The following is a 23541-nucleotide window of genomic DNA, read 5'->3' as shown; positions in this document are numbered from 1 at the left end:
GTCTCCCACAGTATTCTTGCCAGCAAATTAAAGACGTATGGATTGGATGAATGGCCTATAAAATGGATAGAAAACTGGCTAGACTGTCGGGCTCAACGGGTAGTGATCAACGGCTCAATGTCTAGTTGGCAGCCTGTATCAAGCGGAGTGCCCCAGGGTCGGTCCTGGGGCCGGTTTTGTTCAACATCTTTATTAATGATCTGGATGATGGGATGAATTGCACAATCAGCAAGTTTGCAGATGACACTAAGCTGGGGGGAGAGGTAGATATGCTGTAGGGTAGGGATAGGGTCCAGAGTGACCTAGACAAATTGGAGGATTGGGCCAAAAGAAATCTGATGAGCTTCAACAAGGACAAGTGCAGAGTCCTGCACTTCGGAAGGAAGAATCCCATGCACCGCTACTGACTGGGGACTGACTGGCTAAGCAGCAATTCTGCAGAAAAGGACCTGGGGATTACAGTGGACGAGAAGCTGGATATGAGTCAGCAGTGTGCCCTTGTTGCCAAGAAGGCCGACGACATATTGGGCTGTATTAGTAGGAGCATTGCCAGCAGATCGAGGGACGTGATTATTCCCCTCTATTCGGTACTGGTGAGGCCACACCTGGAATATTGCGTCCAGTTTTGGTCCCCCCACTACAGAAGGGATGTGGACAAATTGGAGGGAGTCCAGCGGAGGGCAACGGAAATGATTAGGGGGCTGGGGCACACGACTTATGAGGAGAGGCTGAGGGAACTGGGGTTATTTAGTCTGCAGAAGAGAAGAATGAGGGGGGATTTGATAACAGCCTTCAACTACCTGAAGGGGGGTTCCAAAGAGGATGGAGCTCGGCTGTTCTCAGTGGTGGCAGTTGACAGAACAAGGAGCAATGGTCTCAAGTTGCAGTGAGGGAGGTCTAGGTTGGATATTAGGAAACACTATTTCACTAGGGGTGGTGGTGAAGCACTGGAATGGGTTACCTCATGAGGTGGTGGAATCTCCATCCTTATAGGTTTTTAAGGCCCGGCTTGACAAAGCCCTGGCTGGGATGATTTAGTTGGTGTTGGTCCTGCTTTGAGCAGGGGATTGGACTAGATGACTTCCTGAGATCTCTTCCAACCCTAATATTCTATGATTCTAACAAAACTACACACATAAAACATACAAGTGTGCACACACACACTCACATGCAATCACATGCATGCAAACACACAAACTCACATCTGCATGCACAAATCATGCATGTAAATGCAATCACACACATGTAAACACATAATCACAAGTGCATGCATGTACAATCACATGCATATGACCATGTAACTATATGTACACTTGCACAAGTCACAGGTCTCTGTCGCTCCCTCTCCCTCTCCCTCTCCCAGTCTCACACAACCCTGCCATGGGCACCAAACCCAGTCACTGCCCATGTGGGTGAAAGCCAAGTGCTCATATTCATTCCTTTTCTCCGCTCCAGCTCCGGGCCATTTGCTCTAAGGTTCTCTGGTCTCCACCCTGCCTGTCTGGCTGCTTCAGAAAGGCCAGGAGCCCCCAAGGAGACAAGCAAAAGGGACTAACCCGGAAGTCCCAGGGTGCCAAATGGGGAATTTATTTACGAAACCAGCAGTGCATATAACAAAAAAGAACGCGCATATACATCTATATACACATAGATAGGGAGCTCTATATACACACACATTTACAGAACATGGAATCCCCTCCGCTAACTCCAGAGACTACCCCCAAACCCCTCGGAATCAAAAATGCAACACAATCAAACCATCCCTGCCCCTCTGACATTGACCTGGGCTCGTGCCCAGCGTAGCTCTCGGGAGATGGGTATTTCCTTCCCCGCCAAACCTGGCAAAACCATGCTCAGAGAGATGGATGCTGGCAGCCAGCCTGTTTGTCTGTGCGTCTCTGCTGCTGGTGGCTTTGGAGACACTACTCCAAATTGCACCTTTGGGATTTTTTTAAAACCTGATTTCCTTTCCTTTCCCAAGACAGTTTGAAGGTAAGAACCAGTCTCATGCTTTGGGGCGCCAGATGGCAGGGGTCCGGGGGCATGGCAAAGCCAACTACTAGCACCAGGGCTTGCCTTTAGCTGAAGGATCAGGTATTGGCCATTGGTGGAAGTGGGATGCGGGACATGGAGTCTGCGCCAATAGTCCCAGAAGTCAATGGAAAGACGCCCAATGACTTTGGTGGGCTTTGGATTGGGATCTAGAAGAACCCGTGGTCTGGTCCAATCTCACAGGGGGTGAGGAGACCGGATGAGACGGGCCAGGCGTCTGAGCCTCTGTTTCTACAGCGTGGAAAAGCCCCATCCCCACTCCTCCACTTTCCCATCTCTCTCAGCTCCCCCAGGGCATGCCCTCTTCCCGCTGGCCAGGCAGATAGGGAGCATTACCTGCGTACCGAGCAGGGCTTTCTTGGAGCCCTAACTCCACCCCTGCTGAAGCCAGCAAGGGTTTTACCTCGGAGCCGGGTTAGGCTGACACTCATTGCTTTCGACCCCACCACCCTGGGTCTTTCTTGCCCTGAGAGTGGCCCATGGAGGGGCAGCAAAACAGAGAAATAAACCATACATAAAAACGTTATAAATATTGCCACCAGGGGGCAGCAGCATTCCACACCAGGCCAGACTCGGCCTGGAGTATCCTTGGTCTGATTCCCGGTACCCACCCCCAGGGACCAGGATCCAAATCCGTCCCCGGCGCCTTCCATGGACTTCACGCTGTGGGAGGTTCCACCCGGCCTGACGCTAAGCCCAGCCACTCCTCCAGGCCACCTGTGCTCTCCCGTTAGGGTGACCAGAGGTCCCGATTTTATAGGGACAGTCCCGATTTTGGGGTCTTTTTCGTATACAGGCTCCTATTACTCCCCACTCCCGTCCCGATTTTTCACACTTGCTGTCTGCTCACCCTATCTCCCGCTGTCGGGGACGGGGTCTGCTCGGGAGGGGCCCTCCCCAAAATATTGGACGTGGGACGAAGAGGACACAGAGCCTTATCCAAAGCCCGGGGGTGGGCGGGGGGGAGGCTCCGGCTCCATCATCAGGGGGGAGAGGTTTGCCACTGACTCCGAGGGGAGCAGGGTGGGGCCACCTTGGGGGAACCGTGGCCCAGCATCCGCTGAAGGGTCACCGAACCGTCATTCTGTTAAGGAATTAGACAAATGGCCCAACTTCCCCCTCCTTACAAAAACTTCCCCCCCTGGTGAGTGTTGGGCCTGCAAACAGGCCCCTACCCCAACAGGAACGAGGCCATTGCTGGGCAGGGACAGCCATTGGGCTTCAACCCCAGCTGCTCTGCCAATGCCAGCACCCTGCGTGGGCACAGAGGAGAGCGGGACCGGCGGGCGCGATGATCTAGTGTGGACCAGGGCTGGGAGAATGCACTGGGCCCGGGTTCAAACCTGCTGGGGTCCCACTGGGGCTCAGCCTGTTTGTACTCTGCCAAGGAGAGAAACCCCAGGGGAAGACTCAAATGCAGCCCAGCTGTGTAACCCAGCAGGTGTCACCCACACCCAGCTGCTGGGCCCAGCCATGCAGCACCTGATGTTGCTCAGGGGCCTTCGCCTTTCGGTTCACACTCGGCCTGTTAGCTCTGCAGGTCCCCAGTTCAATCCCTGCTCCCGACCGCGCAGGCACACAGGGTGAGGCTCGGCTTTGGGGGGTTGGGGCCCCTTTCACTAGAAACCCAAGGGTTTAAAATACTTGTGGATTACACTGAGGTGGGGGAGGGGGAAGCCCCATGGCTTTAAACAACCAGGGAAAAAAACCTTTGGTGAACTCGAACCCTCTCAAAGTATTTGGAGACCCTCAGAGCTCCGCTTCCCCCACCAGGATCCCAGGACCAGAGGAGTTTTACCTCCATTAAACCACCCAGGGCGAGCACCCCTGAACCCCGGCTGGGCCCAGATTAGCTCCTGGGGCCGGGCCCAGTGGCACTGGTGAGGCCAGGGAGGCAGCCCTCTCCAGTGTTCTCAGCAGCCCCATCTGTAGCTGTGGGACCCAGGCAGGGAGCTAGAGGGCCGAAAGAACCACAGGGGCTGTCTGTGTCCCTCAGTCTTGGTCCAGACCCTCCCACACCCCAGTGTTCATCGCACCCCTGCCTTGCCAAGATGCTGAGCCCCATGGGGCGGGCTGTGTGCATGGGGCTGAGGCAGGCGCTGGGGTTCCTCTTGCCCAGCAGGTGGTGCCGATTCCCCCGCCCCCAAATGCCCCTGCTGGGGTGTCTCCATGGTCACTTGCCCTTGACGCCAGTCCGCCCGCGGCCATTGGTGGGCACCGCAGAGCACGGAGACATCCCAGGGATGGCACAGGAAGCCGGGGGCTCTCCGGGGAGCAGCGTGGGGCGGCCTGTCCCCAGGGTCGCCCAGAGGACAGACTCGGCAGAGGGCTGGGGTCCCACCCTCGCACCGTGCTGGGGGCGCGGCTCCGAGTGCCGCCGGGGCCAGATGCAATGGCTCTGACAGCGCCCCCTACAGGAGGCAGCGTCAAGTGCCCTCTCCACCTCTGATCCCACAGTTGTTACCCCCAGTCGGGATGTAGGCAGCCCCCCGAGCCGTCAGAGCCGATCCTGGCTAGTCCTGCCTCTGGGGATAGAGAGGACAGGGCAGGCAGGTACCATATCCTCCAGCCCCACTGTGGCGAGGGTCGGAGGGAGGAGCTGACTTATGAGCAGCATGGGGCCCTCGGGGCCAGCCAGGAAACATCCCATGCAGAGAAGCTAGGAGGCTGTTGCATGAAGCAAGGACCAATGGGGGGGCAGGGGACCCCCCATTGGCCAGGGGCCCTTTTGCCCCACAGTGAACCTGATCCGCCCTCCCCAGAAATCCAGAGCCGGGGCAGGCTGTCTGTACAAGGGCTCAGTAGGTCAGTCGCAGCGGGAGGGGCTGGCAGGCTGCAGGGGGCATCCGTGTGTCCAGGGCCCGGCCCTGCGCGGCACCAGGCCAGTCTGTGCCTGTGGCCCTGGGCTCACACCAGGTGGCCCCGCCCGTTGATGTAGATGCCGTTGCTGGTGGGCTTGGCCCGCAGGGTGCCGTTCTCCTGCACAAAGTGGGTCATGGCCGCCTTGATGGTGTTCTCCTCCCGCTCCTCCTCCTCCTCTTCCTCCTCCCTCTCTTTCTCCTTCTCCTCCTTCTCCTCCTCCGGGGCGGGCGCTGGGGCCGGGAGCTGCTCCGTCTGCGTCTCAATCTCCCGCACCGTCGACAGGGTGGAGTAGCTGCGCCCCTCTGCCTCCTCGCTCTGAGTCGGGGGAGACAACGGCTGAGCTGGGGGGAGGGGGAGGGGGTCCCCTTCCCGGAACACCTCCTCCCACCCTCACCCTCTGGCTGCTTGCTAATCCCTGCCAGGGCCGGTGCAAGGAAGTTTCGCGCCCTAGGCGAAACTTCAACCTTGCGCCCCCCATCCCCCGCCCTGCGGCAGCTCCCCGCTCCCCCCCCTCCGCCCTGAGGCGACCCCCCCACGGCAGCTCCCCCCGCCCCGCCCCGCGGCAGCTCCCCCCGGGCCGGGGAGCCGTGCGGCAGCTCCCCACCCCAGCTCACCTCTGCTCCGCCTCCTCCCCGAGCACGCCGCCCCCGCTCTAATTCTCCTCCCCTCCCAGGCTTGCGGCGCCAAATAGCTGATTGGCGCTGCAAGCCTGGGAGGCGGGAGAAGTGGAGCGGCGACCGCGTGCTTGGGGAGGAACGCTGTAAAAAAAATTGGGGGCACCACTTTTTGGTGCCCCAAATCTTGGCGCCCTAGGCAACCGCCTAGTTTGCCTTAATGGTAGCACCGGCCATGATCCCTGGGGAGATCCCGGGGCAGCCATTGGGTGGCGCTGTGGCTAGGAACAGGACTGTCTAGCCACTGGCTGAGCAGAGCAGGTCAGGACTCGGAGGAACAGCATTCCCCCCCCCCCCCCCCCGAAACCTGCTGGGAAACCCTCTCCCCTCCTGGGGAGAGCCATAGGAGTCCGAATATCCATTGTCAGTGCATGATTTGTGGCCCTCCCAGCCCAGGCCAGTAGGGGTCAGCGTAACTTCAGCCAGGAGACCTGCTCTTTGGGGGCTGGGCGCCCTGCCCGCCATGCAGCGGGGGTCTGAGCCCAGCTCCCCTTTGCTCTGCCAGGGTTCAGGGCCCGAGGCACCAGGGGTTTGCTCTGGGCTGAAATGTGATGATGGTGAGCATGCATGCAAGTGGGTGGGGGTGCACGTAGGCTGGACGGGTGTGCGGGCACGGAGGGGGAGCTTGTGAGACGCACGACTGTGTCCCCAATTGGAGGTGTGTGTGTGTGTGTGTGTGTGTGTGTGTGTGTGTGTGTGTGTGAGCCAGCGGGTGTGAAGCCATGTGTGAGGAGGGATGCGTGTGAGGGTGTCTGGGTGTGAGGAAGCGTAAGCGTGTCCACATGTGTGCCAGAGCAGGGAGCCCGTCTCCGCAGGCCCGTGGGGGCCGCGTGGCCCTGCTGTCGCTGTCTGCCTGCAGCAGGCCGACCTTCTCCCGCCTGCTGGAAGTGCCAAGGGGCCTGTGGCTGGCGCAGCACCAGCCGATGGCAGAGGGCCACAGGTGTCCAGGCTGCTTGGCATCAGGCCGATATATGATTCATGTCTCCCTGGCTGCACATGGGGCTTTGCACTAGGGACCACCTGCCCCCCAGGCCACATCCCTGCTAACCGGCTCCTTTAGCCCATCCTCAGCAGCGTTGGCCAGGGGGACGTGCATCATGGGGGCCTGGACCATCGCTTTCCAAGGCAGCCTGGGCTCCAGTAGCTCAGGCCAAGCCACCGGCTGCAGGGGCTCCAAGGGGTGGGAGGGGTCCCCCTGGACACCAATCCCCGTCCAACTCCTGACCCCACAGGACTCTGCATGGGGCTCCCGCGGCCACCTCCCCAGGGGCTGCGACTCCGAGCTCCAAGGGAATCAGCACAGGACAGGAGCAACGGGAGCCGCCCTGCAGGGCGAGCTGAGTGAGAGGGCCCCCCCCAGGGCCGCGCCTCACCATGACGGAGCAGATGCTGGTGCCGCGCAGGCTGTCCCCCCGCAGGCTTCCCTGCCGGCTGTCCCCCCGCAGGTGCAGGGTTTCCTCTGTCTGAAAAACAGAGAGAGAGGGAGGGTGACAAACGCCTGGTCCCGGCAGCCTCCCCCCCGCCAGGGCCAGCCAGGGCAGGGCGAAAGGGGCAGTTTGCCCCAGGCCCATGTTCGAGAGGGCCCCCGAGCCTGTGGCATTGGAATCAGTGGCGCTGCGGCACTGGGTGCCAGGGCACAAGGCTGCTCCTTGGCTCAGACCCATCGCGCTGCAGGGGCAGCCGGGCCAAAGCTGAGCGGCGCTGCGACCCCGCGTGCTGGGTCCCCATGCCCCACACAGGGAGCCAGGCCCAGGCCCGCGGGACGGGTGAGTCACCGCTGCAGGGTCCTTGCAGGGCGGGCTCTGCCCCCAGCCCAGCACCCCCCGCAGTGTCTCTGCACCCATGGCCAGGATTCTTCTATTGTCTCCAGGGTCCTTTTTGGGGGGTGGGGGGAGCTCGGTTTCAGATTTTGCCCTGGGCCCCCAATTACCTCTATAGGGCCGAGTAGCCGCCCCCAGTGATCTCCTATGGGGCCAGGCAGCTGCCGCCCAGTGACTCCCTATGGGTCCCAGGCAGCTGCTCCCCAGTGACTCCTACAGGCTCCGCGTAGCTGCCCCCAGTTACACTGCATGCGGCCTGGGCCCCCATGGGGTTGGGTTGCCCCGTCTACCGTCCCCAAACCTCACTCGTCTTTCCACATGTTTCCTACAGGGGGTGCTGGGTTCTTTACTGAGCCAGCTCCCCTGCAAATCGGATGGGGAGAAAATTCATCATAATAGTGTGGGTGTGGGTGTGGGGGCTGAATATCCCCATCAGTGCCCCACTCCCTCCCCATTGGGCTCCGCCCACTCTCCCGGCCCCCTCACCTGGTTGCGGGTGCTGGCGCTGTGGCTGGAGTACAGGCGCCGGATGGAATTCTCCCTCGTTAGGGTCAGCTCCTCCTCACTGCCGGGTAGAGAGACACCAGGGTGAGCAGTGAGATCCGCATCCCGGTCAGCCCCGGGAGCCCCGTGGCCTGGCTGAGCTGTGTGCTCTCATCAATCCCCATGGCTGGGCCTCCAAGGCTGACCTGCTCCCAGCCTCCTGTATCCTGGCTGGCAGAGGTTAGCGCAGTGATAAGGGAAGCCTGGGGCTTGATCCCCACCAAGAGCAGCCTGAGGCAGGATCCGGGTGCCAGAGTTTGGGTGGCTGCCCAGTCAGGGGCAAGGAGGGAGAGGAGTCTGTCTGCAGGGCCTGGATCAAGGTCTGTCTAAGCAGGGCCCAGGTCACAGTCAGTCAGCACCTTCTCCACCTCCAGGCAGGGCAGAGGGCTTGTACACCTCCAGGCGCTGAACCGCCCAGGTAAAGCTGAGCGCTGGGTCGTCACTGGGGTGAAGGGCGGCATTTCAAACCGCACTAGGCCCAGTCGGGGGTCAGAACGACTCCCAGGTGACATCTGACGCGGCTCATGGTGCTGGAAACGCAGCACAACCCTCGCAGGGAGCAGGCAGCTGTAGTTTTAATGTGTCACCTCGACCTGCTGGCAGGGGTTAAAACTACAACTGCCTGGACCATGCTAGGACTTAGTCACAGGGGGGAGCACAGGGCTGGGATAGCAGGGGGCTGTGGGTCGGGATTGAGGGGCACTGGCAGAGCTGTGGGGGGGAGCCATGGCTGGGATAGCAGGAGGCTGTGGGTCGGGATTGAGGGGCAGAGCTGTGGGGGGGGGGGGACCCAGGGCTGGGATAGCAGGGGGCTGTGGGTCGGGATTGAGGGGCAGAGCTGTGGGGGGGGGACCCAGGGCTGGGATAGCAGAGGGCTGTGGGTCGGGATTGAGGGGCAGAGCTGTGGCGGTGGGGGGAGACCCAGGGCTGGGATAGCAGGGGGCTGTGGGTCGGGATTGAGGGGCATTGGCAGAGCTGTGGGAGGCGCCCAGGGCTGGGATAGCAGGGGGCTGTGGGTCGGGATTGAGGGGCAGAGCTGTGGGAGGAACCCAGGGCTGGGATAGCAGAAGGCTGTGGGTTGGGATAGAGGGGCATTGGCAGAGCTGTCGGGGGAGCACAGGGCTGGGATAGCAGGGGGCTGTGGGTCGGGATTGAGGGGCAGAGCTGTGGGAGGAACCCAGGGCTGGGATAGCAGGAGGCTGTGGGTTGGGATAGGGGGCATTGGCAGAGCTGTCGGGGGAGCACAGGGCTGGGATAGCAGGGGGCTGTGGGTCGGGATTGAGGGGCATTGGCAGAGCTGTCGGGGGAGCACAGGGCTGGGATAGCAGGAGGCTGTGGGTTGGGATAGAGGGGCATTGGCAGAGCTGTCGGGGGAGCACAGGGCTGGGATAGCAGGGGGCTGTGGGTTGGGATAGAGGGGCATTGGCAGAGCTGTCGGGGGAGCACAGGGCTGGGATAGCAGGGGGCTGTGGGTCGGGATTGAGGGGCAGAGCTGTGGGAGGAACCCAGGGCTGGGATAGCAGGAGGCTGTGGGTTGGGATAGGGGGCATTGGCAGAGCTGTGGGGGGAGCGCAGGGCTGGAATAGCAGGGGGCTGTGGGTTGGGATTGAGGGGCAGAGCTGTGGGGGGGATGGGGGACCCAGGGCTGGGATAGCAGGAGGCTGTGGGTCAGGATTGAGGGGCACCGGCAGAGCTGTGGGAGGCGCCCAGGGCTGCGATAGCAGGGGGCTGTGGGTTGGGATTGAGGGGCAGAGCTGTGTGAGGAACCCAGGGCTGGGATAGCAAGAGGCTGTGGGTTGGGATAGGGGGGCATTGGCAGAGCTGTGGGAGGCGCCCAGGGCTGGGATAGCAGGGGGCTGAGGGTTGGGATTGAGGGGCAGAGCTGTGGCGGCGGGGGGAGACCCAGGGCTGGGATAGCAGGGGGCTGTGGGTCGGGATTGAGGGGCAGAGCTGTGGGGGGCGGGACCCAGGGCTGGGATAGCAGGGGGCTGAGGGTCAGGATAGAGGGGAATCGGCAGAGCTTGTCGGGCGGGGGGCGAAGCTTGCCCAGCTGCTCTCTGCAGCAGACCCAGCTGTAGCCAGCACCATCCGTCCCACGCTGCCCACCAGGGCTCCCATCCGGTTCTTTGCTGCTGCTCGCCCAGCCCAGCTCGGGAGCCAGGTCCCCAGGCCTGAGACTCACCACCCAGCGAGCAACGGTGACTAAGCTTCACACTGGGGCAGGCTCCCTGCTGCAATGATTTCTGCAGGGGCTCAGCTCTTCTCTACGTGGGCCCTGTGGATCCCGTCAAGGGACCCTCTGGAGGCAAGGCAGAGGGGCCAGGCGAGGGGGGTTGGTGTATCTCCGGGGCGGGGGGGGGGGGGGCGGGTGTGCCAGGGAGCCACCCCACGCTCCGTCTCTTACTATTTCTCGGAGATGCGCCTGGTTTTCCGTCGGTGGTAGAGGGTCATGAACACGACGACCAGGACTAGCAGGCAGAGCAGCACGGCCGCGATGACGCCCACCACCACCACCGAGGCCGAGACCACGTTCACCTTCTGCAGCTCGCTCTCTGCTGGGGGGGACAGACAGGGAGGGGCTGAGACGGCAGCCTGGGGGGCACGGCACAGCCAGTGTCCGAGCAACAAGGGTGGGCCTGCAGGAACCCGGACTCCAGGGCTAAAGGGGCATCAGACTAGACAGACAGATAGGTACTTTGGACGGACAGATGGATGGACAGACAGATGAATGGATGGACGGATGGATGAATCAACAGATGGACGGACGGATGGACGGATGGACGGATGGATGAGTGGACAGATGGATAGATGGATGGATGGATGGATGGATTGATGGACAGATGGATGGACGGATGAGTTGACAGATGAAAGGACGGATGGATGGATTGGTGGGTGGGTGGATGGACAGATGGATGGGTGGGTGGACAGATGGACAGACAGATGGGTGGGTGGATGGGCAGATGGATGGACGGATGAGTGGACAGATGGATAGATGGGCGGATGGATGAGTGGACAGATGGACGGATGAGTGGATGGATGGGTGGATGGACGGATGAGTGGACAGATGGATAGATGGGCGGATGGATGAGTGGACAGATGGACGGATGGGTGGATGGATGGGTGGGTGGACAGATGGACACCTGATGTTTAGTTATCAGCCCCAGCTAGTGCTAGCTCTGAAGATCCAATCTGCTTCTGTAAGGCTAAGGATTCCCTACCCTGCTCCCTGCAGCACAGCGCCCCCTAGCAGCACTCAGGGGCTCAGCACGCAGAGCACTCCCTGCTGTATCACCATCCCTGCCTCGTGCGGCGCTGGGCTCTCCAGGGAGGGCTCCCTGCACAGGTGCTGACTCAGCCAAGCCCTGACGCTCTGCCGGACTCCGGAGCCCCCGACACTGAGCAGCGCTGGGCCCTAGAGCAATTGCTGGGCAGAGGGGACGAGACGGGCAGATTCCCCCAGGAGAGCTCAGACCCTGGTGAGGGGAAGGTGCCCGAACCCAATGGGACTGGATTTGGACCCACATGCAGAGGGCCCAGGGCGAGCCCAGGGCCAGCGCTCTGACTGCACCAGCAATGGGTGGGCAGGGTAACCCACAGCCCCCTCTCCGGCTGCTGGCTCCAGGATGGGACTGAGAGCGCCCCCATGTGCTGACACTGGGCATCACAGGCGGGGAGCTGGAGAGCCCCAGGGAGTGTCTGCATCCAGCAGCCCTATTCTACCCATCAGAGCCAAGCCCCCTCTATCACCTTATCAACCCCACCACAAGGGGGCGCTGCCACCCTGCCTGCCCCAGACTCTACCTTTTATGCTGATGCTGGCCCGAACCTCCTTGGCCGCAAACCTGTTGGCGATCTGGCAGATGTAGACGCCTGTGTCGTCGGGGGTGAGGGGTCTCTGGAAGAGGAGGGTGGCCCCCTTGACCTTCACTCCTTCGGGCATGGGGCCGTTGAGCCTGGGGAGCAGAGGGGCAGAGTCAGTGGGGGGAGCTAAGGGGGGAGGGCAAGGGGTTGAACAGGCAGGGAGCAGCGATCCCATCCGCTTTAACCAGGGTCTGTGTAGCAGCTGTTCCCAGCTGCCATCCCTGCCCTAGAGCAGGGGTCTGCGCTGGGGGGGGGGGGTTCCAATGGAAGGAAGTGCTAACGGGGGCTCTATGAGACAGGCTGAGAGCCCCTGGAATAGAGAGAGAGACAGAGACACACAGACACAGTAAGACACATGGACGGACACGAGAGAGCCCCCCAGATAACTTCTCGTGGCCCCCCCCCAGCCCTGTGCCCCACGGCTCTCCCTGGAGCCCCGTGGCCTCCGGTTGCCTCCCGGGCCGACGTGCCTGGACGGGCGGCTGTGGTGGGTGGGGCGAGCCGGGACACCGTGAACAATAGGTGCTGAAATCAAAGGGCTCCCTGCCTTTTCCCACGGTTCCTGCGCGGCTGATCAGTGCCGGGGCCTGCCCAGACACAGCCCGAAATGCCACGCTGCTCCTTGCGTCACCACACTGGGACTGAGTCGGCATGACCCGGGCCACCGGTTCCATCCCACATGCCAACACACAGACACACACGCATGTGAACAGAGGAACATGTGGACATACGCACATAACACGAACCCCTGCACAAACGCGCACACATAAATGCCCCAACACATGCACATGTACACACACACACAGACAGACCCCCAAACACAAATTCATCTCTCCAAACCCATATACACAATGTTTAGCGTCAACGCACACAGACACACATGCACCCACCCTCTAATTTGCACACACACGGGCACAAACACACACACACACACGAGGCAGACACATGAGCACAAATACAAAAACACGTCCGCACGCAGCCACACAACCTGGCTTTCGGGGTTCAGCGTGGGGAGAAAGCTCCAACCGTTGGTTATGTAGCACACCTAGTGCAGTAACACCTGGAGGCTGACCCAGGCCAACGTCCCATGGTGCCAGGAGCTGGCACATACCCTCCTTTTAATTGCAGCTGTGGCACTGTGCACAGGCCCTCCTTGCCAGCCTCTAGGCATCCCAGTCAAAGGCCCTCTCCTCACAGGGCCTGGCCAGAGCCCCGAGGGAGCCAACTAGCCCCACGTTCCCCCATGCTGCCCCTTTGCCTCTCCTCCCTGCGGGTGCATGTGGCCCCAGGCTGCCTCCAGCGACCTACGGCATGTCCCAGCCAGTCCCTGCCGCCCCAAGGGCTCCCAAGACAACAGAGATGGCTGGGCGATGACGCAAGTGTTTATGGAGGACAGAGCTTCCCTTTGAATGGCTCCGTGGGAGCTGTGCACTCCAGCCTCCTGGATTCCCAGCCTCTGGGATCACGAGCGTTGTTGGCTGGGAATGCAGCCGCAGGTCTGGGACCGGGCTAATGGGCACCCAGCCTTGGCTGGCAGGAAGAAGATGGAGGTGAAATTGATTTTGTGGGCTGGAGTGGGAGGGCACTGCTCAGGGGAAGCTCGCAGCCTTGCAGTCCCAGCTGCCGGAGGCTTGCCCATGTGAAATCACAGCTGGCACAGGCAGCACCTGGCAAACCTCAAACAACTCAGCTGGGACTGACCGGCTGACATGCAGAATATGCCACCCAACTAGAGATTGTGAAGAGCATGTTAGACAAACCCCTGTCAGGGATGGTCTCAGATCATGCTTAATCCTGCCACAAGTGTGGGGGACTGGACTAGATGACCTCTCGAGGTCCCTTCCAGTCCTACGATTCTACGTCACCAACTCGCTGGCTTTGAGGTAGCCAGGAACGAAGCCAGGCCTATGGCTTGGCCAGGGAGGGCAGCCATCGACCGGCACGTTGACCCAGAACACAGCCCTTCTCGGAGCGCCGATCCTCAGCGTGAGCCGGTTGTCATCAGGATTCGAACCCGGGACCTCCAGAACTAAAACACCAGCTGCTGCAGGAGTAACTCCACTAACTGGTAGCTGTAGTAGGCTCTCCTGTGGGTCACACCAGCTCCTCATGCCCATATTCCGGCTGGAGGCGGGTGGGGAGTGGGCACCCCCTTGGAGTCTGCAACCATGGCAAACTCCCCTATGAGACCCAGAGCCCAGTCCGGCCGACCCCCTGAGGCTGCGCAGTGAGTCCAAACCTTGGGGTGCTTCTCAGACCTGAGCCCCCACCCCCACCCTCCAGCATCAGCCCCTGACAGAGGCACAGGCCAGCCCTGCCCCGGGAGCTGCGCTGGGAAGGGGAGCCCTGCCCGCAAGAGGTGGGCTCACACTTACCGGGTCCAGTTGTAGGTGGGTGGGGGGTTGCCCTCGCCAAGGCACTTCAGCGAGACGCCCTCCTTGCCCGCCTGCCAGTCCTCCTCCTCCTCGTGCCCTCGCACTGAGGCATCCGAGAGATCTGGGCAGGGGGAGGGCAACAACCGTGAGAGGGGAGAGAGAGAAACGCCCACCTGGGCCCTCCCTTCACCCCCCCTGCCTGCGCCCTTCCCATAGCTGACCCCACGCCCACCTTGGTCTGTGCAAACGTGTCCCCCGCCCCAAGCCCCTCAACTAACCCCCTGGGGCCCCATGTGATCTGGGGTTCCCCTTCAGCCCCCCACCCCAGGGTATATGCCCTCCCACTCGGATGGCAGCTCCCCTTGGGTGTCTCTGCTCCTCCCCCTGCTCCATAGCACCCCCCAGTGGGTCTCTGCCCCCCATGACAACCCTCAGGGGGTCTTCGTCCTACCCCATGCCAGCCCCCTAGGGGGCCACTACCTCCGTGGCAGGCCCCTAAGGGTCTCTGCCCCTCCCCCATAGCATGTCCTGGAGGGGATCTCTGCCCCCCATGGCAGCTTCCCAAGGGGTCTCTGCCCCACCCCCATGGCACCTCCTGGAGGGGATCTCTGCCCCCCATGGCAGCTTCGCTGTGGGTCTCTGCTCTTCCCCATGGCAGCCCCCCAGGGCTGTGTCCCCCGAGGTGGGACGTACAGGCGACATTCAGCACGTGGGTGATTCTCTTCTCGTGCGGCAGCCCCGGGTGGCTGACGACGCAGGTGAGCGTCTTGCCGTTCATGCTGCGCCCGGGCACCAGGAAGAACTCGCTGGTGACGGAGGCCGAGCGGGGGTGCAAGGACTGGCGGGTGCTGTTGGTGCCGTGCACCTGCGTCTCCCAGGTCACGGTGGGCATGGGGTTGCCCTCGGCTGTGCAGGAGGCGGCCAGCGTCCTCCCCTGCCCTTCCTCCAGCCGGGGGCCGGGGTTCAGGGATGGCAGCGGGGGCACTGCAGGGAGAAGGTAGAGCGGTGACGGGAGTGTGAAAGGCAGCATCCCCCGGGACCCCACGCAGTCTGGAATTTGCACACACCCCCCGCCAGGTTCCCACGCAGCCCGACTACTGCCCACCCCCCACCCCCTGGGCCCCACGCAGCCCGGCTACTGCCCCCCCCGCCACCTCCAGGGCCCCACGCAGCACGGCTACTGCCCCCCCCCCGGGCCTCACGCAGCCCAGCTACTGCCCCCCCACGGGGTCCCACGCAGCCCAGCTACTCCCCCACCCCAGGGCCCCATGCAGCCCAGCATTTGCACACCCCCATGGGTGTTTGCACGCCCAGCTACTGCTCCCCTCCACAGGACCCCATGCAGCCCACCTACTGCCCCCCACCTCCATGGGGTCCCACACAGCCTGGCTACTTCCCCCTAACCCCACCGGCCCCCACACAGCCCAGCTACTGTCCCGGGATGAGGGGTTTGGGGATGCAGGAGGGGGCTCCGGGATAGGGCAGGGGTTTGGGGGGCGGGGGAGTGAGGGCTCCAGCTGCGGGTGCAGGCTCTGGGATGGGACTGGGGATGAGGGATTTCGGGTGCAGGAGGGGGCTCCAGGCAGGGCAGGGGGTTGGGGTGCAGGGGAGTGAGGGCTCCAGCTGGGGGTGTGGGCTCTGGGGTGGGGCCGGGGATGAGGGGGTTGGGGTGTGGGAGGGGACTCCGAGCTGGGGCAGGGGGTTGGGGGCTGGGGAGGGTGAGGCTCCGGCTGGGGGTGGGGCCAGGAATGAGGGGTTTGGGGTGTGAGGTCCCGGCAGCGCTTACCGCAGCTCCGAGGAAGCGGCCGCCAGGTCCCTGTGGCCTCTAGGCACGTGGGCGACCAGGCGGCTCTGTGCGGTGCACGCTGCCTTCGCGCCCGGAGGCACCACCCTCACGCAGCTCCCATTGGTCATGGTTCCTAGCCAATGGGAACTGTGGAGCCAGTACTCAGGGCGGGGGCAGCGCGTGGACCCTCCGAGTGCCTGGCTGCCCAGTGCCCCAGCGCCTAGGGGCCGCAGGGACCTGGCAGCCGCTTCTGGAAGCCAGGCAGAGCTACGGCAGGCAAGGAGCCTGCCTTAGCCCCGGGCCCCCGCTGCGCTGCCAATCGGACTTTAACCGGCCCGGTCGGCGGTGCCAACCAGAGCCGCCAGGATCCCTTTTCCACCGGGCGTTCCAGTCGAAAACCGGACGCCTGGCAACCTTAGGCCCCCGCCACGGAACCCCATGCAGGCCCAACGCCTGTCTCGGGGCGCCCTGCACAGGCCCTGCTCCTGCCCTGTGGGGGCCACTCGGGGCCTGGCTCCTGCCCCCCAAGGGACTCGCACACCAGGGGGCCCTGAACAGGCTCAGCTCCTCCCCCAAAGGGCCCCACGCAGACACCCCACCCACCCCTCCAGGGCCACCCCTGCATACCCAGCTCCCCCTACACTCACTGTATAGCCCCCACGCCTTCGGGGTCCCTCTCCCCCGACACAGGCCTGGCCCGGAGACCAAGCGTTCAGGTCCCCTGCAGGCTGCGGCTCAGGGCTGCTCCCATCCCTGTGGCCGGGGCACCCCCATATACCCCCGATCTCTGCAGTGGCCTAGCCGGCTGGAGTGGGGAAGGCAGCTCTGCCCACAGCAGGCCCAGCAGAGCCAAAGGCACCTGTAGGACAGAGCCAGGCAGCCCCGGTGCCCCGTGCCCAGACCCTCACCCAACACGCTGAGTGTCATGCTGTCCTGGAAGTTGCCCGAGGGGAAGGTGATAAGGCGGCATTCGTAGGCGCCCTCGTCGGCCTGCACGGCGTTCTTCAGCACGATGGCGCCGTCCTCCAGCGGCCCCGGTGCCCGCCGCAGCACCCGCCCCGCGTAGGGCTCCTGGACGTGCTCCCCGTACTCCAAGTTCAGCACCGCCACCTCCACGTTCTGCCCGTCGGCGCCCTGCTTCAGCCACGTCACCTGCACCACCTTCTCGCCCTCCTGCGCCCGATAGCGGCACGGCAGCACCACGTCCTGGCCCAGCACCGCGGTGACGCTGCGCTCCATCTCCAGCACCCCCGCCAGGGACCCTGCGGGCACAAGAAGGAGAAGGGTTAACCCACGGCCCCCAGGGAGGGAAGACACCCCCCCCCCCACCCAGCCACGCAGAGCAGGCTGAGGCTGTGCCAGGATCCATGAAGGTGAAATTCTCTCTTTGCCCACAGAAGAGCCCGGGCAAGCTTCCCCCCCCACACACACACACAAGCCCCCAGTCTACCCAACCTGGGGGGAGGGGGACCCTCTGGGCTCAGCCCGTGCTAGACCAAACTGGGCCAGGGGGTCCTACTCCACAGAACAGGATCCCAAGCCTCTATGGGATCAGAAGGTGCGGAGCTTGCAGGACGGCAGTGGCACTGCCACAAGCCCGTGGCTGTGAGTAGCAGGCCCCTGGGAGGAGAAGGCAGACACTAGCTCCCCTTCCTGGCCACAGAGACAGTGGGGGACCTCCTGGGACATTCCCCCGTACTGGGAACAAAGCTCTCTCAGGCAGGCACGGACGGGACAGATAGTGCAGTAGACTAGGAGTCAGGACCCTGGGGTCTAATCCTGGAGCTGCTACTGATTGGGTCCGGGACCTTGGGTAAGTCACATCACCCCCCGCTGCCTCGGTTTCCCCTTCTGTGACACATGGATGACTCGGCCTTGCCTCCCAGCACCCTTGCGAGGGCTGAATTCCTGCTCTGAGTCCTGACCCATGCCTGTGCTGTGCCCACGAGGCACTCCATGCTCTTCAGCCCCCCAGCGCCACTAGCCCCTCGACATTATGCAAACACGCCCCACTGAGCAGCTGTTTTGCCAACAACAGTACACGGGCGTCCTCGCTGTTCCCTGGCACTGGGCTGAGTCGTGGCAGCTATGTGGTGGGTCCCAGCGTGGGTGGAAACGTTTCCATAGGACCCAGGACGGTCCCTCTTCATCCAGGAATCATTGCACCGATTCCTCCAGCCTGGCATCCCCCAGCATCCAAGGCCAGAAGGGACCGTTGTGATCAGTGTCTGGGACAGGCCCAGGGCAGTGGGGGACTTTTTACCATTTTCTGAAGTGCCAGCTGGAGGCAGGGTAGTTGCCTCCATGCACCAACCGGCCAGTCGGATCAAAGCTGCATTCCTATAACGTGCCCTAAGGCCACGTAGTCACACAGCCACCCAACTGGGAATGCTACTTGGGCCCCTCCTCTAACCACAGGACCTCCCTCCCTCCCAGAGCTGGGAACAGAACCCAGGAGTCCTGAGGCCCAGTCCTGGTGCACTAACCATACTAGACCCCTGCAGCCATCTCAGAAGAGACCAATGGGCCATTCAGCACCTTATCCTTTGTTCAGATTTCCTTGACCTCCCCCCATCTGTCTGTATCCAGCTGTTGCCTCTTGTCTTACACTCAGATTGTCAGCTCTCGGGGCAGGGGCAGTCTCTGTCCTGTATTTGTACAGCACCTAGCGCAACGTGGGCCTGGCCTGTGACTAGGGTGCCCAGGTGCTACTGTAATACACCTAATAAATAACATACAGCGCCTGCACTCTGGGGCCTGGTCCATGGCTGGGGCTATGGTAAGGCAAACAATAAATAAATAATAAAGAATGGCAAACAACCCTCAGTCCTTCCTGACCCCGAGCTGGCATCAGCCCCCGCCCTGAAGCATGGGTTGGATAGTTCAGGTGACCCTGCCTCCTTGCCGACAAGTCTGAGCGACTCAGCTCCTGCGAGGAAGGCGCTGACTGCATTTCAGACGGGCCAGGCCACAGCGCACACCTCTGCGGATCGCTGCCTCGCGCAGGGGAAGGGCGTGCGGCGCTCAGACCTGGCCTCTCTCCAGCCGGAGCCACCAGCTGAGGAATGCTGCTCCCTCTGGGGAAGCGGACGGGCCAGCGAGTCCAGATAAACCGGCCTGCTCAGATACCAGGGGCCGTGCAGCAGCCTGTGCAGATTCCACTCCCTTCCTCTCCCCACATCCTCCCCTTTGCCCCAACTCGAGGAGGGGCCTGCGCGGCTGGCTCAGGGCTGGGTGAAGGCAGGGAGAGCCCTGCCCCGCTGGAGGGGGCTCAGGCACTCCCCACCTCCTTGGTGGCTCCCCTGGGAATTTCAGAATGGGGCTCGGTGCATTTCCCCTGATTCCCCAGGCACCAGCATTGCTGCCTCTTAGGCGAAGGGCTCTCAGGCGGATACCCCAGCCCGTCCGATTTCACAGCCACCTGCACTGGAGTCCTGCCCACCCCCACCATTCCCAGCTGAGCAACTGACACATACAAGGCGGAAAGGGACAGGTCCCATAGCTGGGCCAGTAGCCCGGGAGTGCGAGGCCAGAGGAGTTAGAGCCCAGCGTCCCCCACTTGGCCCTATGGCTGCTCGTGGGAGCTCTCTCCAGGCCAATGGGCCCCCAGGGAGCGGAGAAGTTGCTTTGTTACATTTAGAAGCCATTGAAAATAACTGATCGGAGATCCCAGCTACTGGGAGTCAGGGGCCAAGTCCCTGGCTGGGGTAAATTCAGCATTCCTAGCGCGATGCTCGTTGACACCAGTCGGAGTCTGGCGCCCTGGCATCTGGATTTACCCATTGAACAGCAGGGATTCTACATGCAATCCTGGAAAACATGCAGCTCTAGAAAGATCCAGTCCACCAGCATGGGTTCTAGATCTGCCCGTTTGAATGCCAGGGGTTCTAGATTTAGAACAGCACATGAGCCTTTGGGGTTCCAAGATCCATTTTCCTTTGGAAAAACCTGCACTCTTAGCTGCTGCTGCTTTTATATTAATTATCATTATTATTATTACACAGTGCTGACTTCCACTGAATTGGAAACTGGTGGGTTCCAAATCAGTTTTGATCAAGTGAAAAATGGCTACAGAAAACTTAAACCAAACTTTTTTTTTCTCTTCTAAGTACAGATTTGGTGAAACCCCAAAGGCCCATGGACCCTCCCATCACAACTCGGAAAGGCACCGTCATAGGAATGGGTCAGTCCGACTCCCCTCGTCGCTAGCAGATGGTGGAATTCTCAGGTTGTAATTGTTATTCAACGCGATGGAGGGAACCGTCCCTGTACGTTCTCAGTGTGGAGATGGGTCACATGAATCTGATGATCACAGATTTTGAAGCCAAGGGAATGTTAGATCCTCTCGCCTGACTGCCTGTAGCTCACAGGCCAGTAAATTCCAGTTCCCTCTGTACTGAGCCCAGTAACTTGACATCCGCTCGGCATCTGAAGACATCACAAGATGGAGAATCCACCACTTCTCTTGGGAGTTTGTTCCACTGGTCAATCACTCTCAATCTCAGACACGTGCCTTGATTTTTAATGGAATTTGCCTGCCTTTAACTTCCAGCCATACGTCCTTGTTCGGCCTTTCTCCACTAATGAGCCCGTTAGTACCCAGGATTTTCTCCCAGGCTGTTACACCATGATCAAGTCACAGGGTGTGTAAATCAAATACACAGTTTGCACTGTATGAATTAGTTACATACATCGTCCAATCAGCTAACAGCAACGAGGCCGTGTGACTTAATGTAACTAGCCGACAGCACAAATTGCAGATCTCACCATGGAATATAAAAGGGATCCCCATTGGATACCATGCGACATTCGCTTTCAGGAACTCTGTGAGCGCAGGTGCTAAAAACGCGCTGCAGGCGAAGATTCGCACTGCCAGCCCCGTGGCCCGGGAACGGCCCCAGTTGGGGAGCGTGGAGGGGTCCCACTTGCACGGCTGGATCAAAGGAAAGAGCGTTCTTGGGAGCCAACCGTGTGGGGTGAAACTGCAAATCTCCAAGTTGGAGGCTTTGGAACTGTGGCTACCAATATTCTGCACAGCCTGGAGCTTCCCATGGGAGACCTTACCCCGTCCTGGGGCTTGAGCATGGGGCAGCTGCTAGGGTGAAGCCCTGACCCCAGTGGCACAATTCCCACTGAGTCTGATGGGCCAGAGTTTGCCCCTAGCGGTGCCTTAGGGAGACGCCCTCCCTGGAGTCACTGGCCAGTGAAATTCACTCCTGGGCAGAGGGGGCGGCAGACCCTGAGGGGTTGGACTGAAGCCAGACGGGGCCCAGCCAAGCCTTACATTACAAAAGACCATCTGCAGCATAGCCAGGGCCTCCAGCTGGCAGGTAGCAGAGCCTAGGTAGCTACTACACTCGCTGGCAGCCCAGCTCCCGCGTCAGCGCCGGCAGGAGACAAAGAGGGAAATGTCCAGCGGAAGTTCCCATGGTCAGGCAGTGCCCAGGCCCGGTGCTCCCTGCCCAGCTGGGACCAGTGCCCAGTATGTAAAAGGGAGGTGGGGAGCTCATTGCCCACATCCCCCTCCTTGGCTTGCTGTCCCTGCGCTGCCCTGCCCGTCTGAACTCTTGCCAAGGGACCAACTCAGCTGTACAGGTCCCCGCTCTCGCTGTGCCCGGGGGTGTCGCCTGCGTCCGTGGGTACGTCCATCCCCACGTGAAGGTGTGATGGAAGCAGGGGGTAGCAGCGGTAGTGTAGACACAGCAGTACGGGCTTCAGCGCCGGCTAGCTCCCGGGGGCGTGGCCTGGGGCGGCTAACCGGCTACACGGCTGCTGTTACCCCAGCTAGATTACAGAGACTGTTTCCGTATGCTCATTTTAGCATTAAGCTTGTAGGTTGGTTTGTAAGTGATCAGTGATAAATGTAGTAAGAAAACCAAACCAGAACAGATTCAGTGTATTTTTAAACAAAGCTGGTAGGGGAACCACTGGAGGTACTAAAGTCTAAGCCTGGAACTCTGTGCAGGATTTCCCAAACACTTCTATAGCACAACATAAATAAGAAAGCTCACCCACAAAAAGACATATGGGGCTGAGAGCGAGTTGTGTCAGTCACCACTCATCTGCTACCTCCCTACGCGGCACTTGCAGTGTAGATGTATTCTGTCTGCGTGTTTCTGTGCATGCCCGTGTGTGCCTCCTGGTACGTAGCACCCGGCTTTCTCCTGCCAGCTGTGTGCATGAGAGAGCGCATGTGGGCATGCCTCTATGTCCCGTATGGACCCTGTACCCGAATATATACACAGGGTCGTACTTAGGGTGACCAGATGTTCCAATTTTATAGGGACAGTCCCAATTTTTGGGTCTTTTTCTTATATAGGCTCCTATTAACCCCCACCCCCGTCCCAATTTTTCACATTTGCTGGCTGGTCACCCTAGTCGTACTCAGGGCAGCTCGCCCGTCCCACCACCCGCACCGCCAGGGCCACGCTGCTGTTTTCAGTGGGAATTACCCCTCCGGCCGCAGTACAGACATACCCTGTGTGTCTTGTGTTTCTGTGTGCGTCTGTGTCTGTGTGCATCCATGTCTCTGCATGTGGGTGTCCGTGTCCATGTTGGTGTGTCCATCCATGTCCATATGTCTGTGTGTGTCCATGTCCGTGTGTGCACACATGTCCACATCTGTTTATGTCCATCCATGTCCATGTGTCCTTGCCTCTGGGTATATGTGTCCATGTGCACGTGCAATCCCCCATCACACGCTGCAATCTGCCACGTCCCACCCAATCACACGCTGCAATCCCCCAATCACACGCTGCAACCCCCCACATCCCACCCAATCACACGCTGCAATCCCCCCATCACACACTGCAACCCCCCATGTCCCACCCAATCACACGCTGCAATCCCCCACATCCCTCCCAATCACACGCTGCAATCCCCCCATCACACGCTGCAATCCCCCACATCCCTCCCAATCACACTCTGCAATCCCCCCATCACACACTGCAAACCCCCACGTCCCACCCAATCACACGCTGCAATCCCCCACGTCCCACCCAATCACACGCTGCAATCCCCCCATCACACACTGCAAACCCCCACGTCCCACCCAATCACACGCTGCAATTCCCCATATCCCACCCAATCACACGCTGCAATCCCCCCATCACACGCTGAAAACCCCCACGTCCTGCCCAATCACCCATCCCACTCTGGGCTCGTGCCATACAATACCTCTGTGCCCCTATACAGCCCCTGGCAATGCCATGCCAATTATCACCCCCGTGAGCTGGGTCAGGTTTGTTCTCATTCTACAGAGGCAGGCCCTTGCCCAGCGGGTCAGTGGCTGAGCCGGAATAGAACCCAGGCCTCCTGCCTCCTCTGCACTCTCCGGCGCAAGCCAACGTCAGCGCCCCCGGCGACGCACAGCCCGGAGCCGTGCAGCAAACATCCCGGGGCCAGCGCCAACAGCCCGTGTTTGTTCAGCCTCCAGGAAAGAAAACACTGCTGTGAAGAAGCCTCCTGGGCAACAGAGCCCCAGCCAAGCCAGCGCTCTTGCGCCATGGGGACGGGCGCCCTCCCCAGCAACACCATGGAGGGAAACAACCATCCAGCAAGCGCAGACA

The 23541-nt window shown here is 61.2% G+C and overlaps 1 protein-coding gene across 1 annotated transcript; it reads right to left on the bottom strand.

Annotated features, from left to right (window-relative positions):
* Nucleotides 1-4959: 4959 nt before the first annotated feature.
* On the bottom strand, nucleotides 4960-21622 carry NECTIN4 (nectin cell adhesion molecule 4). Its single transcript, XM_065420432.1, has 10 exons — nucleotides 21567-21622; nucleotides 20741-20928; nucleotides 16882-17235; nucleotides 14881-15171; nucleotides 14188-14308; nucleotides 11753-11904; nucleotides 10356-10506; nucleotides 7895-7973; nucleotides 6962-7051; nucleotides 4960-5229 (listed from the first exon to the last, which is right to left on the bottom strand). The coding sequence occupies exons 1-10, from the start codon at nucleotides 21620-21622 to the stop codon at nucleotides 4960-4962; spliced, it is 1752 nt and encodes a 583-aa protein (XP_065276504.1).
* Nucleotides 21623-23541: the final 1919 nt, after the last annotated feature.

This window comes from Emys orbicularis, chromosome 20 (assembly GCF_028017835.1).
Source record: "Emys orbicularis isolate rEmyOrb1 chromosome 20, rEmyOrb1.hap1, whole genome shotgun sequence".
NCBI lineage: Eukaryota > Metazoa > Chordata > Testudines > Emydidae > Emys > Emys orbicularis.
The sequence above is the reverse complement of the archived record's forward strand: the minus strand, read 5'-3'. Positions and strand labels throughout refer to the sequence as shown.

Coding starts and splice junctions, on each gene's coding strand:
- NECTIN4 (XM_065420432.1), bottom strand. CDS start 21,622: ATGGACGTACCCACGGACGCAGGCGACACCCCCGGGCACAGCGAGAGC. Junction 15,172..16,881: donor CATGACACTCAGCGTGTTGG/GTGAGGGTCTGG, acceptor TTCTCCCTGCAG/TGCCCCCGCTGCCATCCCTG. Junction 7,052..7,894: donor GCGCCAGCACCCGCAACCAG/GTGAGGGGGCCG, acceptor TCTGTTTTTCAG/ACAGAGGAAACCCTGCACCT.